This window comes from Castor canadensis, chromosome 12 (assembly GCF_047511655.1).
Source record: "Castor canadensis chromosome 12, mCasCan1.hap1v2, whole genome shotgun sequence".
Classification (NCBI taxonomy): domain Eukaryota; kingdom Metazoa; phylum Chordata; class Mammalia; order Rodentia; family Castoridae; genus Castor; species Castor canadensis.
The window spans coordinates 101,178,359-101,200,907 of record NC_133397.1 but is presented as its reverse complement, the minus strand read 5'-3'; the positions used below and the strand labels follow the sequence as shown (position 1 = coordinate 101,200,907).

At 41.2% G+C, this 22,549-nt stretch overlaps 1 protein-coding gene across 6 annotated transcripts; it reads left to right on the top strand.

The window, feature by feature from the left end:
- Positions 1 to 6,407: 6,407 nt before the first annotated feature.
- On the top strand, positions 6,408 to 22,306 carry Prkab2 (protein kinase AMP-activated non-catalytic subunit beta 2). Of its 6 annotated transcripts, XM_020180176.2 has the most exons (9): positions 6,420 to 6,667; positions 6,815 to 6,863; positions 7,087 to 7,267; positions 11,294 to 11,460; positions 12,155 to 12,248; positions 12,480 to 12,600; positions 15,071 to 15,204; positions 15,832 to 15,900; positions 17,878 to 21,251. In XM_020180176.2, the coding sequence occupies exons 3-9, from the start codon at positions 7,112 to 7,114 to the stop codon at positions 17,953 to 17,955; spliced, it is 819 nt and encodes a 272-aa protein (XP_020035765.1). In that variant the 5' UTR covers positions 6,420 to 6,667; positions 6,815 to 6,863; positions 7,087 to 7,111; the 3' UTR covers positions 17,956 to 21,251. The 6 variants fall into 6 exon arrangements, with proteins under 6 accessions (XP_073906683.1, XP_020035765.1, XP_073906680.1 ...); XM_074050582.1 differs by having other exon boundaries at positions 6,408 to 6,863; positions 11,272 to 11,460; positions 17,878 to 22,306; XM_074050579.1 differs by having other exon boundaries at positions 6,421 to 6,863.
- The last annotated feature ends 243 nt before the right edge of the window (positions 22,307 to 22,549 follow it).

Genomic DNA, 22,549 nt, shown 5'->3' with positions numbered 1-22,549 from the left:
CCTCAAGTCTAGCTTGAATTCTCCTTCTGCCCCAACCTCCAATCGGCATTAACCATAAGATCCTAACCAATCAGATCATGCCAAGTCTCACTGAGGGGTATTTAAGCCCCTGCCCCTCTCTCTCTCTCTCTCTCTTGGCTCTCTCCCTCTCCCACCTGGCAATAAAGAATCTCTTGGCCAGATCACTCCTCTCCACGTGGTCACTTTGGGGCCACATTTGCCTACATTTGGTGCCATGACTCGGTTGGGTCTCTCCGATTCCGACTCATCCCACGACCACTGCCAGGACTCATCCTCCCAATCACCCTTGCTCACATCCAACACCGGACATCCTTTTGGTGAGTCCAAACACCCCTATTGGGCTCCCATTGCGGTCTCTCCCCTCAGTGTCTCTGGGGTTTCAACGTTTCTCCTTTCTGATCATCTCTGGGACTCAGACGGTGGGGGGAGATCTCCCTATTTGCCACAGGCTTGGATCTATTCTTGTCATCCTCGACCCTCACAGTCTGCCCTCCAAGAAAAGCCCAGCACCAGGTGACCCATAGCCTCCATGGGCCTTTTTGGCCTGCAAACCACCTGAACTTAGTGACGACTGATTCTCGTGCACTTTGCATTTTCTCAGATATTTGTGCTGCGCAGGGACGCCCCTCAGTACATAATATCCTCCTCTCCCATTCCAGGACCGGGTCCCTCATAATGGGTGCCTCTACATCTTCTCTGCTATCTGACTCCCCACTGAGATGCCTCCTCAATAATCTGGACACCTTGGGTTTGACCCCAGACATAAAACCAAAAAATTTAATCTGCTTTTGCACCCAAATCTGGCCCACTTTTCCTTTAGACAACCAAACCTTTTATGGGACATATAACTACTGTGAGTGATCGGGACGATGGGGAGAGATTCCATTATGTACAAGCCTTATCATACCTCCATCTAAATCCGGCTCTCTGACTTCAAACCTTCCCTCTGTACTTTCTCTTTCCCTGCACAGATTCTATCAGCCTGTAAACCAGTTTCTAAATCAGCAAATTCCTCTCCCAATCCTCCTCCTTCCCCATGTAAGCAGACTTCTTGCACGTTTACCATACCTATCTCCTCCTATCTTCCTGAAAAACTTTCCCTGTCATGGAGTTAAGCAAGCCACTCCTTGCCAATTCTGGCCTCAAGGTGGTTCCAGCTCTGGGAGAGCTCATGCTCCCTTCCTCTGGATTGAGACCAAGCCTTGGATTTATTTGGTGACTGGAGAGTGGAGGTTTTGTTTCCTGAAAGCCTGCCAGTACCAATCAATGGGAGCAACCTAGAGACACAGGTGATGGCTAATTCCTCAGGCGTGTGTCATGCCTCCAGGGTCTACCTTCCCCTCCCTTACCTAAGCTGTCAGCACAACTTTTCTACCTCCTCCACAGTCTCACCACATGTCCTTTTTCTCTGTCTGCCTTCCCCTCCCTGGGCTTCCTGGGACCCTGCCTCCCATGAAAAACCTGTAGCATGGTACCTTATGACTTAAGTTATTCCAACTAGTTTGCCAGTCCTCTCAGTCTAAAGTAATTTTAAGTCAACTGCCTTACAAAAGCATTTACAAAAAACTGCAGCTGCCACACTCACGCTGTAACTCCGCCCCCACAAGAGGAGGAGGGAAAGCAAACAGGCGCACCTGTGCACAGGATGCCGGCTTCTGGACACAGCAAAAATGCCTGCCATAGCTAAGAAAATCCATAGAGAGGACCCAGTACATCCTGGGCCACCAGACACACGTGGCGATGGCTGCAGCCCACTGCCACTTCCCCTAGAATAAACATGCACAGAGTACACAGGAAGTGGGGAGGGGTGACAGGCCGCAGGATCAGGCCTAGGCAGTTAGGGTCATTTGTCTCAGGTGTGTGTGGAGGGAGTGGCGGCTAGCACAAGTCCTGTTCCTAGCCCCACCTCACATCTCGGACATCAGACCCAGCCCTTGTAAGCCAATTGTTAGCTCGAGGTTATAGTTCCAGAAATAACAAAATAGACATTACTGTGGTCTCTAAACTTCTCATTTAGAATTTTCTATTCCTTTGGCCTCAACATAAATTTTTCCCTCCAAATATTAACACTAGTTGTCCCATATGGCACTGTTATTGGCCTGAAATGCCCTCTGAATGCCCTTCTCTAACTTTACAAATGATTTCTTTGTTTAAAAGATAGCCTTTATTAAAGAGGCTGCCTGCTGTTAGCTAAAAGACAGGATCCTAACATTTTGTTCTTTCTAGATGGGACCTGCATCTTCCAGTCTTCTGGCTGGTAGATGTTCAAAGCTTTGTACTGAGGTCAGCCTCAGTATGCCTTGGGTGACCAAGAGAAGTGGCCTTCACAGGGTTCCTTAAATTACAATACCATACTCCAATTAGACCTTTTCTATAAAAGTTAAAAAAAGTAAACTGAGGTTCCCTATACAAATTTCTACCTTCTAAGTCACTCCAATACTCAGAACCTCTTAACGAGTGCTTCCCCCTTCAACAGGCAATGGTAGAAAGAGGACAAATCGTATGTCCCCTTCCAGTTACCAGATCTAAGGGAAATTTAAAAACATCTAAACAGCTGTACTGATGCCCAGACAAATACATTCAAGCCTTTATCTCTGTGATCCAAACCTTTCAACTGACATGAAAGGATATTATGCTTCTACTACACCAGACTCTTATTTTATTAGGAAAACAATGGGTTCTGGCCCAGGCCATTCAGGTTGGAGATGATTATGTGGCTCAAGCAGTAGAGTGCCACTTTACAAGCATAAAGTCCTGAGTTCAAGCACCAGTACAGCCAAAGTAAAAAAAAATAATAATTATATTTGGGGCTGAGGAAGTAGCTCAATGGGAGAATGTCTGCCCAGCATGTGCAAAGCCCTGGGTTCAATTCCACAGCATTACTAAAAAAATAAAAAATGGTAAAGAAGACAAGTGGCATTAATATCACTTCAGCCATCTCATAGTGGAAAAACATAGTTTAACCTAGACCAGATCCCTCATTCTTCAAGTGAGGAAACTGAGGCCCAGAACAGTTCAGAGACTTACTCTCCAGAGTGTCAGGTGTCAATGTAAAATAACAACTTTACTTCACAGCCGCAACTTAAAAAAAAAAAAATCCTCTTACAGTATCTTAAGGACATTATCAGAAAGCATACCATGGTGGACTCAGAGTCACAGATGAGAGAGGTTCTCCTCAAAGATAAGTTTCTAACAGTCAGCCCCAGATATTCTTAAAAACTCAGACTGTGGCTGAAGGGAAAAGTCATTGAACCAAGTAATACAGCAGCCATGTCTGTATTTATGGCTATGTTGTATGTCTGGGACCTTACTAACAGGAGAGAAAAAGATAAGAGACACCATGGCCTCATTGCTGCTCTCATAGAGGGCCTCACCTGACTAGGGCCTGTATCCTGAACTTGATACCATGGTGGACAGGAGGGGCACTTCTGCAGAGAATGCTTAAAGGGGGACAGCCGGGGAGACAGCCCAGCCCCCAACCATGACCCTGCCCTCTGCAAGGGTAATCACTGGAGGTCTAAGTGCCCCCGTCACCAGATGGAAGGTGAGGTGCCACCTTCTATAGATTGATGGGTCCAAGCCTCCTGGCCACACTCCACTTCTTGGCATCAATGTTGAGGAGCCATAATGGCAGAAAAACAAAAGGTCATTTTCCTCCTAGACAGTGGAGCCCATTTCTCTGTTTTACCTTTTTCTCCTGGTCCCTGGTCCAATGACAAAAGTTATCATTTGGGGCAAATCTGGCCAGCCCCTAGAACGCTAGTTTACCTGGCCTCTGGCCTGCTCTTGGGGAGACCTCTTCTTCTGTCACTCTTTCCTCATAGTACCTAAAACACCAGTGTTCCTGCTGGGACAGGATTTACTGTCTCAATTAAAAGCTCAAATTCTCCTCCCCCCAGGCAGCTATCTCTGCTGCCCCCTCCTTCAGGAACAAAGAAGATTCCACAGTGTGGACTGATGAGATTAGTGTAGGGTGAGCCAGGATGGCCCTCCCTATTCAAATAAGACTCAAAAAATCTCTCACAGTTTCCACACCTAAAACAATATCCCCTCAAGCCTGAGGGATGATGAAGCCTCATGCCTATCATAAATTCTTTAAAACAACAAGGGCTACTAATTAGTTGCTCCAGCCCCTACAATAAATTTAAAATTCTTATAAAAGTTAATTTTAAAATACAAGTTACAAAGTAAACAACTGGAAAGGATATAGATAGGTAATAAATATATTTTTTGAGAAATTAAAGGCAAAAGGAATGGTTTTTTGGATGAGAAGGGATTTTGTAAAGAACGATTTGTTCTAAAGATTGTTTCTAATAGGAAGGATAAGGACAAACCATCAAAGGGTTTAGTATGTTGTATGAAGGTCTGAGTAAGTTTGAAAAGTGTATAATAAAGCTTCGGTGTGTGATAAAGTTAAAGTTGAATATAATCTAAGAGTTGCCTAAAAGATTTTTAGGGTCATGTCAAACTAAAATAAAATTCTCTATGTCTATGAAATAACAAGGTTATCTTAATATTGTTCTGCTCTGAGTAACATCTACAAAAACCATTACAGAGAAAGATTTTATCAAAGAAATTATTCGTGTTTTCTGCTGATCTTGTCAAGCTTTAAGTACTACTAAATCAGAGTTCATTTACATATTTGCTTATGTGTCTTAAATGACCACCTTGTAACAGTGTTATCTAAATATGGTACAAACATTTAAAAGGATAAAAGTATGAATTTATATAAAATAATGAGCTAAAGCTCTCTTTTATCCAAGAGTGTTACATTTAAATCCTGACAGCCCCTGCCTCCCACAGGTCACCTACCTAGGTGTGGCCTTAAAGGGACAGACTCACTCCCTGAATCATAAATGCATCAACCCAATCTTCCGTTTCCCAACCCCCATACCATAAGACAGCTTACAGCTTTCCTGACAGTTACAGGATTTTTCAGAATTCAGATCCCTAGGTATGTAGTCCCTGAACAGACACCTTTTTATGATCCTCCTAATATTCCTATTTGGGTCTTAGATAATGTATGGCCACCCATTTCTCTCTCTGTAGTTGGAGGACTCTTGAAATTGTCTAGGGAACATTTCACAGTGGTTCTCCTGGCCAATGCCGTCCTAATGCCTGTGTTCTTGCTCTCCTATTCTTAAGCTTCCTTCCTTGTATCACACTGCATGTCTGCTATTGCTAATCAAAAATGTAACCAGTTGTACCTCCAGAGATACCAACCTCTCCAAAATGCGAGGATAGTTGGCTGATACCCACCATGCAGAGGTCGGATTATTGGCTCGAGACTCTTTATGACCTATGGCTACAAGGGTCCTTCATCAACTTCAGGGAAGAAGAAATCTTCATTTTCAGCCCTGGGTATATGCCATCACAAGGTTCACCACCACAACATTGTTTGCCAACTAACCCTCCCTTCCCCTACGCTGCCCCTTGCCAGCTCGAAGAAGCTAGAGCGAACACAACGCCCCTTCCTTAACAAACAAAAAAGGGAGGAATGTTGGCAATAATGGCACCAATAGGTTTCGGTTCTTACTACACCCTTAAGCTTCTGTTTTCTAGGGTCACGGTCCTGCCTCAAGTCTAGCTTGAATTCTCCTTCTGCCCCAACCTCCAATCAGCATGAACCATAAGATCCTAACCAATCAGATCATGCCAAGTTTCACTGAGGGGCATTTAAGCCCCTGCCCCCCCCCCTCTCTCAGCTCTTTCCCTCTCTCACCCAGCAATAAAGAATTTCTTGGCCAGATCACTCCTCTCCACCTTGGTCACTTTGGGGCCTACATTTGCCTACAGTGGTGGTGGGGGTCTCTCCTGGAAAACAGACTCCACTGGAGAGCCGGATGCTCACGGTCACATTCCTAGGCAGCCTTTCTCAGTTTGGCACAATGTCTACCGACCTCAGGTGACAGCAGGTCCCTTCATTTGTTGCCAAATATGATGCACGGATGACACACGCAGGAATTTCAGGTGCTCAGGGTTCTTGAGCCTGCTCTGAGAATGAAAGCACAGGCAGACTCCAACAGCAGAGGTTAGAAAGTTTTTATTTGTAGAGAAGAGAAGAGAAAGACAGCATAGAGGAGAATGCAGGGGGACCAGGAAACTGGGGATCCCATGGGTCAGAGTGGGGAGTGGGGTTTTATAGCCTTTTTTTGTATTGCCTGAGGGCAGAGATGCCTTTCAGATGCAGAGGTGCATTCCCTAGGGAGGAGGGGTGTCTCCTTTACCACTTATCACCTTTTGGGACCTCCTGCAGTTGGTCCTTCACTATTCTGGCTGTTTCTTCTCCGTGTGTCCGCAGGGCTCGGTTTTAACCTCTAGCAATGACTTCCTTTGGCCTGCAGTTGGCGGTCCATTTATTCCCTGCAGGAACCCACCTCTCTGGGTGTCTGCTCACAGTGCCTCGGCCCAGAAAACAATTCCGTGGCCTTGAGGCGGCTCTGGAAACCAGGAGACTAATGCATGCGCTCTGGACACCATGCACGGCCGCGCCCGCCCAGCGGAAACGCACTTGAGCGCACCACGGGGGCGAAGCGGCGGTGGCTAGAGAGGCGGGCCTCCGGGGCGCGCACCCAAGCGGCTAGGGAGAGCTGCTGGAGAGTGGATAGGAAGGCATGTCGCAGAGGTTGGAGGAGGATACTAGAGAGTTGCGTCTGAAGGAATACCGGGAAGGGGGAGCGGGAAGGGCGGGCCATAAGCCGCAGGCCCTGTGGCCATTTTAGGAGGAAACCCGTACCGCTGGCCCGGGGCGTGGCTTCAATTTCAACAACTTTATTGGTGGCCTTTTTCACAGAACAGCCATCGCTCCTGTGTCCCCAGGAGCTGGGAGTGCGTTGGCGGAGGTGAGGCGGGTGCGGGCGTCCCAGGCGGTGGTCGCGGAGTACCGGGATCCCCCGAGTGGGCATCCCTAACGGGGCGGTCAAAATGCTGGGTACTGACGGGCGCCCCTGTGGGCCATGAGGGAGGGAAGGAAGAGGGGAGGGGACTTAGGGCGCGGCTGCTTGGGGCTGGGATTCCCTGTCTGACGCAGCCGCTTAGTCCCCGCCTTGTGTCATTCCGGTGCAGGTGGCCCGGGAGCTGAGCTGCCGCCATGGGAAACACCACGAGTGAGCGCGTGTCCGGGGAGCGCCACAGCGCCAAGGCTGCCCGCGCTGAGGGCGCCGGTGGCCATGCAGCCAGCAAAGAGCACAAGATCATGGTGGGGAGCAGCGACGACCCCAGTGTCTTTAGTCTGCCCGACGCCCGGGTAAGGCCCCTACATCGCGACAGGGCCGCCGCACTGCGCTTGTGTCCCGGCGCCAAAGATGGGGTACTCTCCCTGAACCGCCTTAAAGGAGGTTTCCGGAGCGGAGGTGTCAGAGCCCTCTACCAGTGCCGCCTCAAAATAGGACCAAGAGGCGTGGTTCTTGCTTTTCCAGGGCTCTGATTCCTTGCCGGCCACAGTTGAGGACAGGTACGATGGACCTGCCCCGTTGCTGGCCCGTCTTCGATTCTCACATGCAGGGCGCCCTCTGCAACCATGGGTCAGTTCCTCACCTCTGCCTCAGGTGGCTTCGTGCATGTTTTTGCTAACAGTGTCTTACCTGTGCACCATATTTGATCTTCCAGGACCCCTGCACTTGGATCCTCCTCCCCTTTGGCTTGCCTCTGAGCAAGCCAAATATTCTTGTGTCTATTCTTGAGATTGGATAAGGGGCATCATTGGGCTCAGTGTTATTAGTCCCATACTTTGTAGTTGTGTCTGAAACTGCTGCCGTATTGTCCATCTGAACCACAAGTGGGACAACCAGTGCTTTCCAGATTTCCCATCTCCCCATGGTATCTCAACATGTGGCCTGGGGCTCAAAAAGAAAGATGAGGCAACTTGTGTTGGTACTAAAGAAAAGGGAGATGGCCTCACAGCAGTGTTATTGCCATCGTCATGTTTCTAACCACTTTTAGAACTCCCTGCATTAAAACATGTACTTCCTCCAAGTAGCCTGTCTGGGTTAAATAGAAAAATGGAGCAATGGAGGAGATTGGGGTGTGTTTGATGTTTCTTCTCATTCCACCACTTTCCACTGGACTAAGCATAGATTTTATTGGACACATTGGTAGCATATGACATTTGGATTCTATGTTTTGAAATTTTCTTGGATTCCAATTGAGAATATCATCACAGGGAGAAGTGAGCAATTAAAAGTTATTTCTTCGGGTTTCTTTTTCATTCTTTTGTTTCCTGTCTACTTCTGAAGTGATCGTCATCTGACCTGTCTACATCCAGCAGTCTGAATTTGCTTCTTCAAAGCTTTTTCCTGGTGATTGGCCTCCTTGAATTCTTGCCCTATTTCTACTTTGATGACTCAGAATTTAAGTAGTCAAAATGTGACTTCAGTAATTGTTGCTCTGAATAAAGCCAGGATGCTCAGTGTGAGTTGTCACCTATCTTAGATCATTCTTTCCCTCATGTCCACCTTGCCATGTGTAAGATAAGAAAATTGTCTCAGGTAATTCCTAAAGTCTCATCCAAGTCTAAAGCTTTATAGTTTTCAATCAGCACTCTTCCTCTCTCCACGTTTTACCTAACCTTCTTCAAACTACAATTGGAAATGTCATTCTGCCTCTTTGCCAGGTGGTTTTGCTGAGGGTTTAACTTGTGATAAACATTCTTCAAGGTAGTCAGCTGCAGTCATCCCCACCTCAGAAATACCATGTTGTGAGGGAGGTTGGTGGTGGGAGGTTTGTTGCAATGCTAGATGTGTTGATAGTTTGTCACTTTCAAATCCTGAACTGAGAATCTTTTCATAAAAGTAATTGATAGAAACTGTGACACTGGGGCCTGCATTGCTTCCATGCCAGCCTTTTGTCAGCAGACTAATTCAATGATTCTCAGTACTGTTTGTCTCTTAGAATTACCCAAGATTTGTTTACTTTATGGAAAATTGGAAACATGTATAAAGTAGGGAGTTCAGTATAATGAACTCCATATACCTATTTCCCAGAGGTCAAATTGTGAATGAACTCAAACCACTCTCCCCTCCACCAGTTATTTTGAAGCAAATTCCTTATATCATAAGAAATAGTATCTAACATTTTAGGATGTACATCAAAAGATGAAGGTTTTTTCCTTTGCTTATATGAAAATAATAACAATACCTGGGAAACTTTAAAAAACAAACAGATTTGTAGATCCTATATCTGAATCAGAATCAGAATCCTATAATTCTAATGCAGTTAGAATAGTGCATTGTTGTGAGAATAGGGAGACCGAGGTTTCATTAAGCCTATGTAATGTGAAAACCCTTAATCTTTTTTCCGTTTACTTTTGCTTATGCTCCTCTTTTCTCATAGTGTAGTTTTAAGGAATATCAAGAGACAGTATGGAAAGCTGACTTTTATTTTTGGGGAAAACCCCCAAAACTTGAATGAGCTAGGCCTTTTTTTTTTTTTTTTAGTCCACCTCATTTCGGTTTATATTTGTTTCTTTGGTACTGGGATTTGAACTCAGGGCCTATACCTTGATCTACTCCACCAGTCCTTCTTTTTTTTTTTTTTTTTTTTGAAATAGGGTCTCATGAGCTGTTTGCCAAGGGTGGCTTTGAACTTTGATCCCCCTGATCTCTGCCTCCTGAGTAGCTCAGATTATGGGCTGATGCCACTGGCACCCAGCTTATTTATTTTTTTTAAGACAGGATCTTGCTTTGTAGCCCAGGCTGGCCTTGAACTTGAGATCCTCTTCTCTCAGCCCCCCCCCACCCCCCCATGCTGGAATTCTCAAACTTGTGTTGCCAGGCTCTGCTTATATGGTATTTTTATTTTTATTTTTTTGGTGCTATGGGGCTTTGAACTCAGGGCATTGTGCTTGCTAGACAGCTGCTCTACCACGTGAGCTGCACCCTAGCCCTTTTTTACTTTAGTTATTTTTTTGAATGATAATCCTCCTATTTACCCCTTGTGCTTACGTGGGAGGATAGGGTGTACCACTATGCCCAGGTTATAAGTAGGGTCTTAAATCCACCCCCTCCCCCCATTTCCCTGTCTTGAACCTTGATCTTCCTCATCTGTACCCTTCAGTAGCTGGATTACAGGCATGAGTCATCATACCCAGACTCTTAATATTTTGAGTTAGTAATGTACAGTTTTATTTACCTGTTTGCCATTCAGTTATGTTATTCTAAAGTAGGGATTAATATACTTTTCCTATAAAGCTTTAGAGAGCAATGTTTTAGACTGTAGATCATCTAGTCTCTGTTTCAACTATTCTTTTCTGCCTCTCTAGTGGTAAAGCAGCAGAAAATAACAGTAAAAATGAGTATAGCTGTTTTCCAATGAAAACTATGAAAGAATCTGGGCTCACTGACTGTAGTTTTCCAACTCCTGGCCTAAAAGATGGTAATAAGGAGAAACTAAGGAGTTCAGTCTTTTCAGAATCCTGTGAACCTCATTTGATTATGCACTGCTTTTGTTAAGGAAGCTGTGTTGCTCCTTGAAACTCCAAAATTTGCATCCTATTCCTGAAATAACTTGTATAAGCCTGGAGTAAGTGAGCAAGTAATATTTCCTAAACATGTCTCCAATTTTCGTGAGTCAATCATGTGGATTTTAGTATTTATTTATTGTGCTGGGGATCAAACTCAGGGTCTCACATGTGCTAGGCAAGTACTCTACCAATGACTACTTATCCAGCTCTTACTGGGGGTTTGAACTCAGGGCTTCAGGATTACAAAGCAGGTACTTTACTGTTGAGCCACACCTCCAGCCACAGCCCTTAGTTTTTAAATTTTTAATGTCCCTTTATGTAATCTGTAAGCTAAAATAGTGTTTATGAATTACTTAGGAATTCTGGTATTTGTAACTTTCATCCCAACTCATAATTGAAGCCTATTTATATTTGCTTATGAAAAATGTATACCTGACTTTAATTTCTTAAGAGAACCACACTTTGTTTTCACCTTTTTTTGAGATGGACTTGGATGTTTGTTGTAATTGTCTGCCTGTGGGTTAAACTGGCAGAAGGGAGTAGAGTGATCCGAAGGCTCTGGACTGGCAGTGATGTGTGCAGACTCAAGTTGGCATGTGATTTTGACAGCACTTGAGCATGAGCCATTTGACCTTTTTTAGAGCTATATTAGCTCTAGTCCTATAATTTGTTCAAGTTATGATTCAGGTACTAATTTTAAAGCTTATATAGTAGGGCAAAGCCTAGCACCCCTCTCTACCCTAGGGAGTTGAGTGACATTTTAAGAATTCCTGGGTCACAATTTATTCTAGGATGACCTACTGCTTCTTACAGCTCCCTGGGGACAAAGAGTTTGTATCCTGGCAGCAGGATTTGGACGACCCTGTAAAGCCCACACAGCAGGCCCGTCCCACGGTTATCCGCTGGTCTGAAGGAGGCAAAGAGGTCTTCATCTCTGGGTCCTTCAACAATTGGAGCACCAAGATTCCACTGATCAAGAGGTGAAGACAAGTGTCTTAGTTGAGTCTACAGGGTCCAGGAATAGACCTGATCCTGTCTTAGAAGACAGACAGCCCCTGTGGGCACCTTCTTTAAAATGGCGTCAAACAGTCTTTTCTGTGCTTAGAGGAAGTTGTCTACAACTGGCTGAGTCCTGTTGCTCTGACTTCTGCATTAAAGAAAAACATGTTGTGAAGTTGCAGGTAGTAAATGTTATTGCTTCCAATATGGAAAGAGTACCTTGCAGTACTTTGTTTGTTTATTTTTGTGGTATTGGGAATTGAACTTAGGGCCTTGTACTTGCTAGCAAGCACTCTACCACTTGAGCTATGCCCCCAGCTACCTTGCAGTACTTCTGTGTGCTGGACCTATCTGTTACCTTATTTGTACTTGTGAGGAATCTCTTCTGTTAGAGCAAAACAGTTGTACTAAAATGAACCATTTTTGGGGAATCAATGACTTTGTTATGTTTTTCTCAGATATTGGTTAAGAACTAAAGTTATTGAGAGGAGTTGGCAAATGCCTGTTTAAGGTGGTACAAAAAAGGAGAATGGATTTATAGGTTATTTTTGTATGAGGGATAGAGTGGCTTAGAAGTGTGGGAAGTCATTGGTATGATATTGTGATTGCTACTTGTTTTTTACATTGTTTTTCTAAAAGGAATTGACTTGTTTGAGCTTCTGTTTTCTTCTGTAGCCATAATGACTTTGTTGCCATCCTTGACCTCCCTGAGGGAGAGCACCAATACAAGTTCTTTGTGGATGGACAGTGGGTTCATGATCCATCAGAGGTAAGGCTTTGATGTCAGGGAGAGCCATTGGCTTAGTATCCTTTTTTTGTCTGCTATTACTGTCAGGATTGATCTGCAACAGCTCTCCTATGCTAGAGGATTTCTCTCTATATATAAAAGATGGAGGTGTTTAGTATAATCCATTTTAACTTTTAGTAAAAGTAGAGGGGAGGTTGGCTGGAAAAGATGGATTTGAAAAGGGGCTTCAGTAATGTTTCTGTTCCATTTCAGCCTGTGATTACCAGTCAGCTCGGCACAATTAATAATTTGATCCATGTGAAAAAATCTGATTTTGAAGTGTTTGATGCTTTAAAGCTAGATTCTATGGAAAGCTCTGAGACATCTTGTCGAGGTAATTTTGCAGTATTTGCTCTCTCTTTCTGTGTCTTTCTTGAAATGCATATTTCTTCCCCAAATTGTGTTTTGTTGTGTTTTTTTTTTTTCCATTTCTTTTCAGGAATCTTCTGAATTCACACACACACACAAGCACAATTCTTCTGTATATGATTTAATTTTGTGTTTAATTAGAAAATGTCCTTGGTGAGGAAAGGACCTATACAGTTTTGATTTCTGTAATATTATTTTTCCAAGGCCTTCATCTCTACTTACATTTACTCTAATACCAGGAGAGTGTTTTACAAATCACATTCAGAGTTACTGTTTTTGTTACTTTACAGTAAGAGCTGTGCCTGTCTAAAGAACTCTGCACTATTTCCCCTGAGCACACTGCTCTCTCTCCTGAGAATTCAGAACTGACAAGTTTTGCCAACATGGACAAGTTCCCCAACAATAACATCATAATTCTCAGCAATTATAGTACTTTAAGTACATTAAGTGAGCATTTAGAATCCAGTTTCAAGAAGAGTAACATATAGTATAATCATTGTCTATTCAGGAAAATGATTGCTTTCATTATAAAAGCTTAGAAAGTTGCATTGGATATTCTTATTCACTGTTGGGGCAATGAATTATAAGAATTTAAAAATACTGAATTCAAATACAAGGCCACTTACAACTGAGTTTTGTCATTACATAATTCTGGCAAATTAATTGATGAATATTTGACAGGCAATCATAATCATGTAGTGAGAAAACTAGTACACTTTTGATATTTCTCTTTCCCTTTTACCTAATTTCCCAATCCACTGACGCAAGGCTGAATTAGAGTCTGCTTTATTAGAAATGTACAGATAATGTGTACATTAATTAATATGCATTCATGTAACATCTAGTCACATAACCAATTTGTATTTGTTTTAATGGATGTAGAGGTTCTGTTTTTTTTTGTGGTACTGGGGTTTGAACTCAGGGCCTCATGCTTGCTAGGCAGGCTCTCTACCACTTGAGCCATTCCACCAGCTCTTGTTTTAATGGAACGGTCCTGAGCACTTCCTAATGGTATTTGTATGTCACATGACAACATAGGTGAAAGTGCTTTGAAAAATTTCAAGTTCTATAGATTTTTAACATGTTGTTTAATAACAGTATTACTGCTTCATTCTTCTGCTTCACATTTAATTGGAATGAGCTATTGGAATTAACTACTTACTTAAATCTTTTTCTGTTGGAAACTATAAAACTATTAATTTTTAAAAGAAAAAATCATTTCCATTCATTTTTATATCTTTCCTTCTGTTCTTGTCTATACATTTTTTCTTTTTCTCTGAAGTATAATTAACATACCATAAAATTCACCCATTTAAATTGTAGTGTTATTTTAGTATATTCAGAGTTGTGAAACAATTACCACAATCTTAATTCCAGAGCATTTTTATCACCCCAAAAGACACCCGATACCACTAGCATGTTACCACTCCTTCTTCTCCTCTTCTTCTGTCAACTACAAATCTTTTTATCTTCATGGATTTGTCTATTTTGGACATTTCATATAAAGATGTAAATTATATAATGAATGGTCTATTGTTTTCAGGATTCATCCATGTTGTAACATTCTGAGTATTTTGCTTCTACTTATAACTGAATAAAATTCCATGCCATTTTGTTATCCATTCATTGTTGATAGACATTTGGATTGTTTCCACTTTTGGCTATTGTGAATACTGCTGTTATGAACATTGCTGTGTATCTTAGCTGTAACTTTGTTTAACTGCTTAAGGTACTACCAACTGTTTTCCAAAGTGGCTGTACTATTTTACATTCCCACTAACAATTGGTACTGCAATGAAAGTTCCAATTCCTTCACATTTTTGTCAATACTTGTTAGTCTATCATTTTGATACAGGAATCCTAGTGAGTGTGAAGTGTATCTTATAGTGGTTTTGATTTGTATCTTCTTAATGACAATTACATACACTTTGTCCTTATTGCTACAGTCATTTTAGTATAAGTAATCTTGCAGTCATTAACCTTGTTATCTATTGCTTGAGTAGAGAAAAAGAGGAGGAAATCTAATCTTTTCACATTGTTTGAGAGTGTACAAGGCATCTTCACATCCACTCTTTCTCTGATTTTCCCAAAAGTATTGTGAATTAAGGTAAGGATTATTATTTTAAATTTATAGATGATGAAACTGACCTTGGTAAAGGGCTCTATCCAAGGTCACGCAGCTGATAAATGGAGCTGAAGTCTTCAACCCCTCATCTCCTCATGATTTTATGTGTTTAGGTTGAGGAGTTGCCTGGCTAAGGAGTCTGATGACTCAGACTTTCCTTTTGCTCTCTTATGTCACAGACCCATTAGGTAACAAGTTTGTGATCCATGACTTCTGTATTTAATGTTAGGGGCCATACACTGACATATTTTTTCCATGAATTCTTATTAATTCTCCAACTTTCCTCCACATTTGCTTAAATACCTTTCAGACCTTTCCAGCTCACCTCCAGGGCCTTATGGTCAAGAAATGTATGTATTTCGATCTGAGGAGAGATTTAAACCTCCACCCATCCTTCCGCCTCACCTTCTCCAAGTTATTCTTAACAAGGACACTAATATTTCTGTGAGTATCCTGAGAATACTGATAGAGCATCTGGAGGTCTGTAGCAACATTTGGATCAAAATTTAGTATACTTTTGGTTGGGATTTATTACAAAGGTGTGCTGAGATTATAAATCATATGCAGATAAATATCAATATAGATATCCTTTTTACAAGACTGAATTGTGGGCTTCTTTAGGTACTGATATAAAAATTTATAGTTGTCTCTGTTCCTAATAAAATCAGAACCAAATATGGTAGGACCAATTTCTAGGACTTCAGTTCCAACACAAGATAAGGAGTATTTATCATTTGGGAACATAAAAAAGATTTGCAATTTTTTTGTAAATAATTTACATGCCCACTGAGATTATTATGCCCACTTGTTGTAGGCAAGATTTTTGTTTTAACTCTCTTAAGGAAGATTAGCAGATGTTCAGGCTTAGGTTTTCTGCCCTGGACTAGAATTTTTCCAAGTTTTCTGTAATGGGAATGTCTTATTGATGTATACTGGGTTGGTTCATGATTTCCAGGACATAAAGTGTCCAGTTTAGAGTTCTTAAAAGTCTCAAAAAGCTCTTGGTAGGTTAGGCTGTTTGTGCATTTAATGTGTATATATGTCTGCATTTAATCCCACTTTTTTTCTTAGTGTGACCCAGCTTTACTTCCTGAGCCCAACCATGTTATGCTGAACCACCTCTATGCATTGTCCATTAAGGTAAGTGGTGACCCTGGTTCTTCACAGCTCCCCAGAGATGAGAGGGTAAGGGTAACACATGTTCTCCAGTGGTTATTTGCTCTGCTACTGTATCAAATCTGAAACTGACAGTAATTGTCGAACAGAAGAACTTTCTTGATTTAGCTAATAGGTTGTTTGTTTTCAAATCTCTACCTCTGTAATCTGTGTTCTGGCTAGCTGATTATACAGTGATTGAGTGAACTTTTTTGCTTCCCAGTTTCTCTTTGAATGAGCAGAACCTTTCTACTACCTGCTTACTGAAATGTGAGTTCATAGCAGTAGTATTTCATTTGTAAAAAAATCAGGAGCTTCTAGTTCAACAAATGCTTGAATATGATAGTAAGACTTCTACTTTTAAATATGGAATTGAGCTATTTTCATGTACCATAGTCATGTATGCCCAAGTGATTGCATGTCCTGTATAGTAGGTAAAGGAAAAATGTGACCAGATTTGTCCTGCCCTCTTTATTCCGGAGTCCTCCTTAGTTTCTCTGTTGCTTTAGTCTGGGTTGAAAATATCTTTTCTGTTCTGTCTTACTCTGTCTTAGGGTTGGACTACTAGGGGTTTGGTTGTCAAACTAGGATATCATTATCAGAATCCCCTGAGGAAGTTGGTAAGCATACAGATTCAGTGGCTCCATCTCAAATAGGTGCATTTAGGATGAGCCACTAACTGCTTTTATTTCTCAGCTGTGTAGCTAGATTAGGGAAATCACTGATTGACTTTAATAGATTATATGGTAATATATAAAATTTTTAAATATATTATTGAGTTTCATTTGTATGATAACCTTGTGAGGTAGGTATTATTTTTAACCCCTGTTTTATAGATAAAGAGACTAAGACTCAGAGAAGGTCAGATTGCCAATAAGTACCAGAGATAGGACTGAGGTCTAGTCCGTTCTAATTCCATATACTTCCTATATGTCATTGTGCCAGGTCTTTCCAAGTAGGTCTTTTTCTGCTCAGCTCCTCATTTTTACAATGCTCCAAGAATTGAATTTTTACCTGCCTCATTTTTCCCATGTGTCAGCCCCAGCTAGATATATTTTCTCTAGCTGTTAGGCTGTGTTTCAGCATACTCTGATCATTGAAAGTTAGCCTGAGACACATATGATCATTGTGGCTAATACAGGATGAAGGAAGGTAGGCTACTTTGGTTCCTATGTTGGATTTGCAATTCTTTGATATCTTTGGTATTGAATTGTGCCTTCTATAACTGGTCCTTGACTGTTGGTTGATATCACAGACCTGCCATCTCCTCCTGTAGCACACCCATCGTCTTTAACACAGTCTGGAAAATGGTACCTCTTACTCCTTTCTTACTGGTTCTGAGCTGAGTGAAGGTCCTAATTATTGTTGTCCAGCTTTGACTTGGTCCATCAGATTGAATGTCTTTCTAAGAAGGATGGAGAGGGATTCCTCAGTTCCCTCCAGATCAGAAGACTTTTTGAGTTCATCCCTGGTATCAATGGAAATTAAAGCTGCTTCAGGGCTTGGAAACAGTTTTCCAGAAGGATCATTTCTCTTTTCATTGTGTTTAAGATTTCCTTCCAGAAATGGACACTAGCATATTTCTTTCTGTTTTCTTTGCTTGTTTTAAGTCTATATTAGGATTTGAAGTAAGGAAGGAAGCAAAGTAGGAAACTTTGTTATACGTCAGGTGCTGTATATTCTCCCATAATCATCAGAACTACTTTACAATTATAGGTATTATGTTTTGTATGAAGAGGGAGAAACAAGTTTTGCAACCTTGACACAGATTATCAAGGCCAAATACAATAACAATAGGAATTAGGATTAAAACTAAAGTTGATTTGACCCCAAAATCAACCTGTTTTTATTATATCAAATTATTGCTGTTAAAAGTGAGTGACCGTGAAGGACTGATGGCTGGGAAGAGCTGCCTACTACCTAAACTAATGAATTCGCTGCATATGCTTCTTTCCCTGACAGGACAGTGTGATGGTTCTTAGTGCAACTCATCGCTACAAGAAGAAGTATGTCACTACGCTGCTGTACAAGCCCATCTGAAAACACCCCTTGTCTCTGAGGATTCAGAAGTGTCTCCCTTGCCTTTTAACTGAACCAGTCTAGATCTCTGAGATTGGAAGACTCATTTGCTTTGAGGCTGATATGTGTGTTTCAGAGCCTCTGAGTAGGATGCTCTGCTTTTGCATTTGATTGCAGATGAGAGCTTTATGAGTTTATGAAATTTATTTTAAGAAAAAAATATATAAATACATATATACATATGAGAGGAAGGTTACAGAAGTCTCCTAGCCTGGGAATACTTGCCAAGACCTGTTGGGGGAGCTGCAGGGATAAGTATACAGGAAGCTTTTTTTTTCCTAAAATGGAAGAATAGCAAACTCTTAGGATCCCTGCTGGGCGGAGACTCTGTCACTACCTTGGGTGTCCAAGGGATGAATTTGTGCTAAACCGCTGCCCTACTTACAGCCTCCTCAGTGTGGGGTTGGCTTTTCTTGCATGTGTTCTTTGTATTCCCACAGTATGTGACACAGTCTGTTTTTTATGATACCAGATGCTCTACAAGAACCCTTTTTCTCTCGTCTCATATTCATCCTTTAATAGCCTCCTTCAGAACTCAGACTTGATTCCTCTAATGCAGAATTCATTGAGTAAGTGGACCCTTTTAAAAAGTTGTGTGGGACCTGACCTACCTTAGAGACTAGGATGGCAGAGGTCTCTGTCTTAACCCACTAAAGGCCCAGGCCACTTTGTTGCCACTTGGGTTAACTTCTAAAGAAAATATGGCTCACCATTTTTTTTTTTTTTAAATGCAGACTACTTTTCATTTCAGTTTAGAGCCATAGCTTGACCGTGTGGCACATTCCTTCATGTCTTTCTACTTGACCTGTCCTTGCTTCTAGCTTTTCTTTATCAGAGCAGACAGGTTTGCATATAGGCATGGAACCTGGGAAATCTTCCATGACTTTCAGTCCTGAAAGATACTCTTTGTGCCTGTATTTTCTTTAATTAAAGTATGCCTTTTCTTTGTCTAAGAGACCGTATTGAAGAAGTTTAGGCTTTTAATAAGTGGTTCTTAAGATTTTCTTCTGTAATCTAGGGAAGTCTACAATCTTACCTGTCTATGGCCAAGAACTGCTCTACATACAGTTCATTAGGGCTGTTTGGTGCACATAATGGGTCCCCTTAAAAGGCCAAGAAGCAACAAAGTATCCTTGTTTTTCATAACCATGAAAAGTATTGATCTTTGCACTAAATGTTCTTTCTGCCTTTCCTTTTTAAATGTTTGATGATCAAGTGGGGTCACAGGCTTCCATTTATTTTCTGAAAATATTTAATATACCCTTGGGGTTCAGAGATAAAGCTTTTGTCCCCCAAGTATCTTGACTCTTCCATTTTACAGATAAATACAAGTCATACATTCAACATGGAAGGAATCCAAACTGTTGATGGCTGAGCAACCCCTTGATTGCTAAGATGAGCCCAGCCACACTGAAAGGGGACCTACAGGTCAGTTTAGCTACCTCCTGTCTTTCCCATACAAATGTGGAATGCAGTTCTCTTTGAGTATGTAGACCTCTTTGATCCCAGGTATGAGGCAGAAAGGAGTTGTTCTGTAAGTAATGCAAATTACTAAGTGCTTTGGTGGCTAATTGGTAATAGTAAATACTGCTTTAGCCACCCTTCTTCTGCACCTTCTGTAGAAGAACACTTTTGTGGAAAACTTTAATGGTCCAAACCACTTTTTGAATGGTGTGCCATTTTAAAACTCCAGGCCAAATCCTATTATAATCAACTCTCAGGATCTACATAGTCTTCAGTTGTACTGGAAGTTTGTTTTTATCCAATGCCCATTAGATAAATGTATTACCTGGGATGATTAAAAATCTTGGTTGTTAGTGGAAGATTTTGTTGTACTCACATTGCCTGTTGCCACTATTGAAATGTAATTATCTATATGTCATTTATTAAAACTTTTACTCCACAAAAGTTTATCAGTGGAGTGAGTAGGAAAAAAGCTCTTTTTGAGGCTTCTCAGGCCAGAGGCTTATGTGAATTTGGTCTGATTGCAATGACAGTGGATTTTGGTGATCCTCAGATCTTTCTAGTCTAGGAATGTGCAGAGAGGGTCAGTTTCCCACATTCTGAGCCATATGTGAAATGGGCACCTAACAGCTGGTGTGGAAGGGGATGGTTAGAGGAACTGGCTGATGACTCATTCAGCATTGTCCCTCTTCTATCCTGCTAATTCTAGGCCCTGAGAAGATCTATCCCAGTTGGTCCCCAGGAAACGGGGTAGAGAGGATGGGAAGAAGATAGCCCAAACACAACTCATTTGTCCTTTTATTCTGGTTAGTTTGGGGGATAGTTTATTTTCTGAAGAAGAGAGTCTTGAAACTGAATAAAGGCAAAACCAAAATACTTTAACCTTTTTTGTTTTGGAGGGGGGCATATAGGAATTTTGCAGAGCCAAAGAAAACAGTGGCTCTTAAGGAAGGCTAACCCTTCACTGCAATATGGATTTGGGGTTGTAGGAAAAAATAAGAGTGACTTGACTGAGAAGTGGTATTAGGAAACTACACTTTATCTTAGCCAAAAGACTGAGAAGCAATGACACTAGGAAAATAAAGGCTAAATTAACTTAGAACTGAAAATATCTTTTTAAAAAAAGATTAAAATATGACATAACCTGGTAATATCTTGGGGCTTCATTGTACAAAACTTAGCAGTCTGTAAAATGTTTTCCCTTTGCCTCCTGTTGTTCCTATCTCTATCTTTTTCTTTGTATTCTGTTTTAATTTTGTCAGGCAGATTTTAGCAGGGTCTCAAGTCAAACATCTCACTGGTATGGAGAACTTCCATTCCATACCATGGTTGTTAGCTTTCTTTAAGCTTCGACTTGAATAGGATTTAACCAGTGTGGGCAGCACCTCTGCAGGCCATACCTAGACTCAACATTGTTGGCTTTTTAAACATATGCTTGTATGATAGAGAAACGCTATAAAAGAAGAATCCAAGAGAAGTTTTCTGGGAGGATCCCACAAACCAGCCCCACTCACTTCTAATTAATTTTAGTCTTTTATAGATCTAATGGATCTGAGATAAAACCTTTGAAAAGTGTCATTATTCCATGTGTGCTACTAAAGTGAAGTGAAGTTTAGAAAGAAGTGGTTCCTCCAGACTGGGTTTATATTGATCTGGGATACAAATAAAGAAGAAATACTGATGGATTTCCCTACTGTTAATTGGGAAATAGGGCTTAAAATTTTTGACCTCACATAAAAATGATATGCAATTGTCTATGTTTGTATGTGTTTGAAATATATTCTATTCTCAGAGATTTCTGTATCCTCACATGGTTTGGGGCATGGGCTTAAGAACAGATATACAGTTTGTTCCTACATTATTCTGACTCATCCTCAAAGCCAAGTTCTTGCTGTCTTCTACCAGGGGCTGCTGACTCCAGTTACCCATGGGGTGGAAGACCTGATGGGGTAAGGGTCTTTCACAACTTTATGAGTCTAGGCATTTTTCTCTCATTAAGTGCCAGTTACAACTGGAGATTTGAAGGACTGTGATTTCTGCAATGAATCTAATAAACTTTTGGAGTGAAGAGTCAAATCTTTTAATTATAAGAAAAAAAGAAGAAAGAAAAGCTCACATCTGTTGCTTGTAGAATTCAGTTATTAGCAATGGAATCCCTTCAAGATTCTGATTTGGGCTTTGTCTTGATTTGGTTTTTTTTTTTTCCCTCTAGTGCTTTGGAGTTAATAAACTTCATTAAAAATTGTTTAATTAGTTCCAACATTACTTGGAGATGACCGGAATTAATTGTGTGTAGCACAGTATTTTTGCTGCAGCATTGGTGTAAAATAGTGAATACTATGGATTTTGTAGGTGTCAGGTTAAATGGTTAAGAGATACCTACGTTAAATATTTTATTAGGTATTGATCATCTTCTGTTCCCCTCCAGAGCACCCTACCCAGCTTGTGGTTTTAGGACTGCCAAAGATCATTGTTGATTTGTCCTAATCCCAAATATGAGACTTGTTTGAATTTTGGTAAATTAGAGGACATTGTTTGATATTACACTGAAGCATTTTGAATGGTTTTAGCTCTGAATTGGTCATAAAGGGAGGATAAAGCTATAATTTGAAAGGAATTAAGTATGTGAAAGTCCTTTAAATGGTGCTTTTTGTAATCTTTAATGCTGAGGTATGGAGCTGCTATTCAGTATTTCACAAAGGAGTGGCATACAACTATGGATTTTAAAGTTTTTCTCCAAATGTTGTTTGTCATTGGATTCTGACATGCTAGAAAATTATATGCTGTAACACAGAACTGGGGGGGGTATTCCATAAAACTGTTTAATAAAAGTATTATTCAGCAATAATATTTGAGGTTTTACTTATTACTGATTATATTGGGAAAATACTTCTGCTTTGGTAATCTCAGAATGTGATTTGCCAGACAGATATATATGGATAAAGGGAGGAGTCAGAGTCCTGAGTACAAGGAACATGAATGATGTCCTTCCGTCTGCCACTGTTCCTCCTTTTTTTTCCAGGCTGTGCCAGCACGAACTATAGGAATGTAAACTCAGTCGGTCATTGGATTTTCTCTGAATTGACTGCAC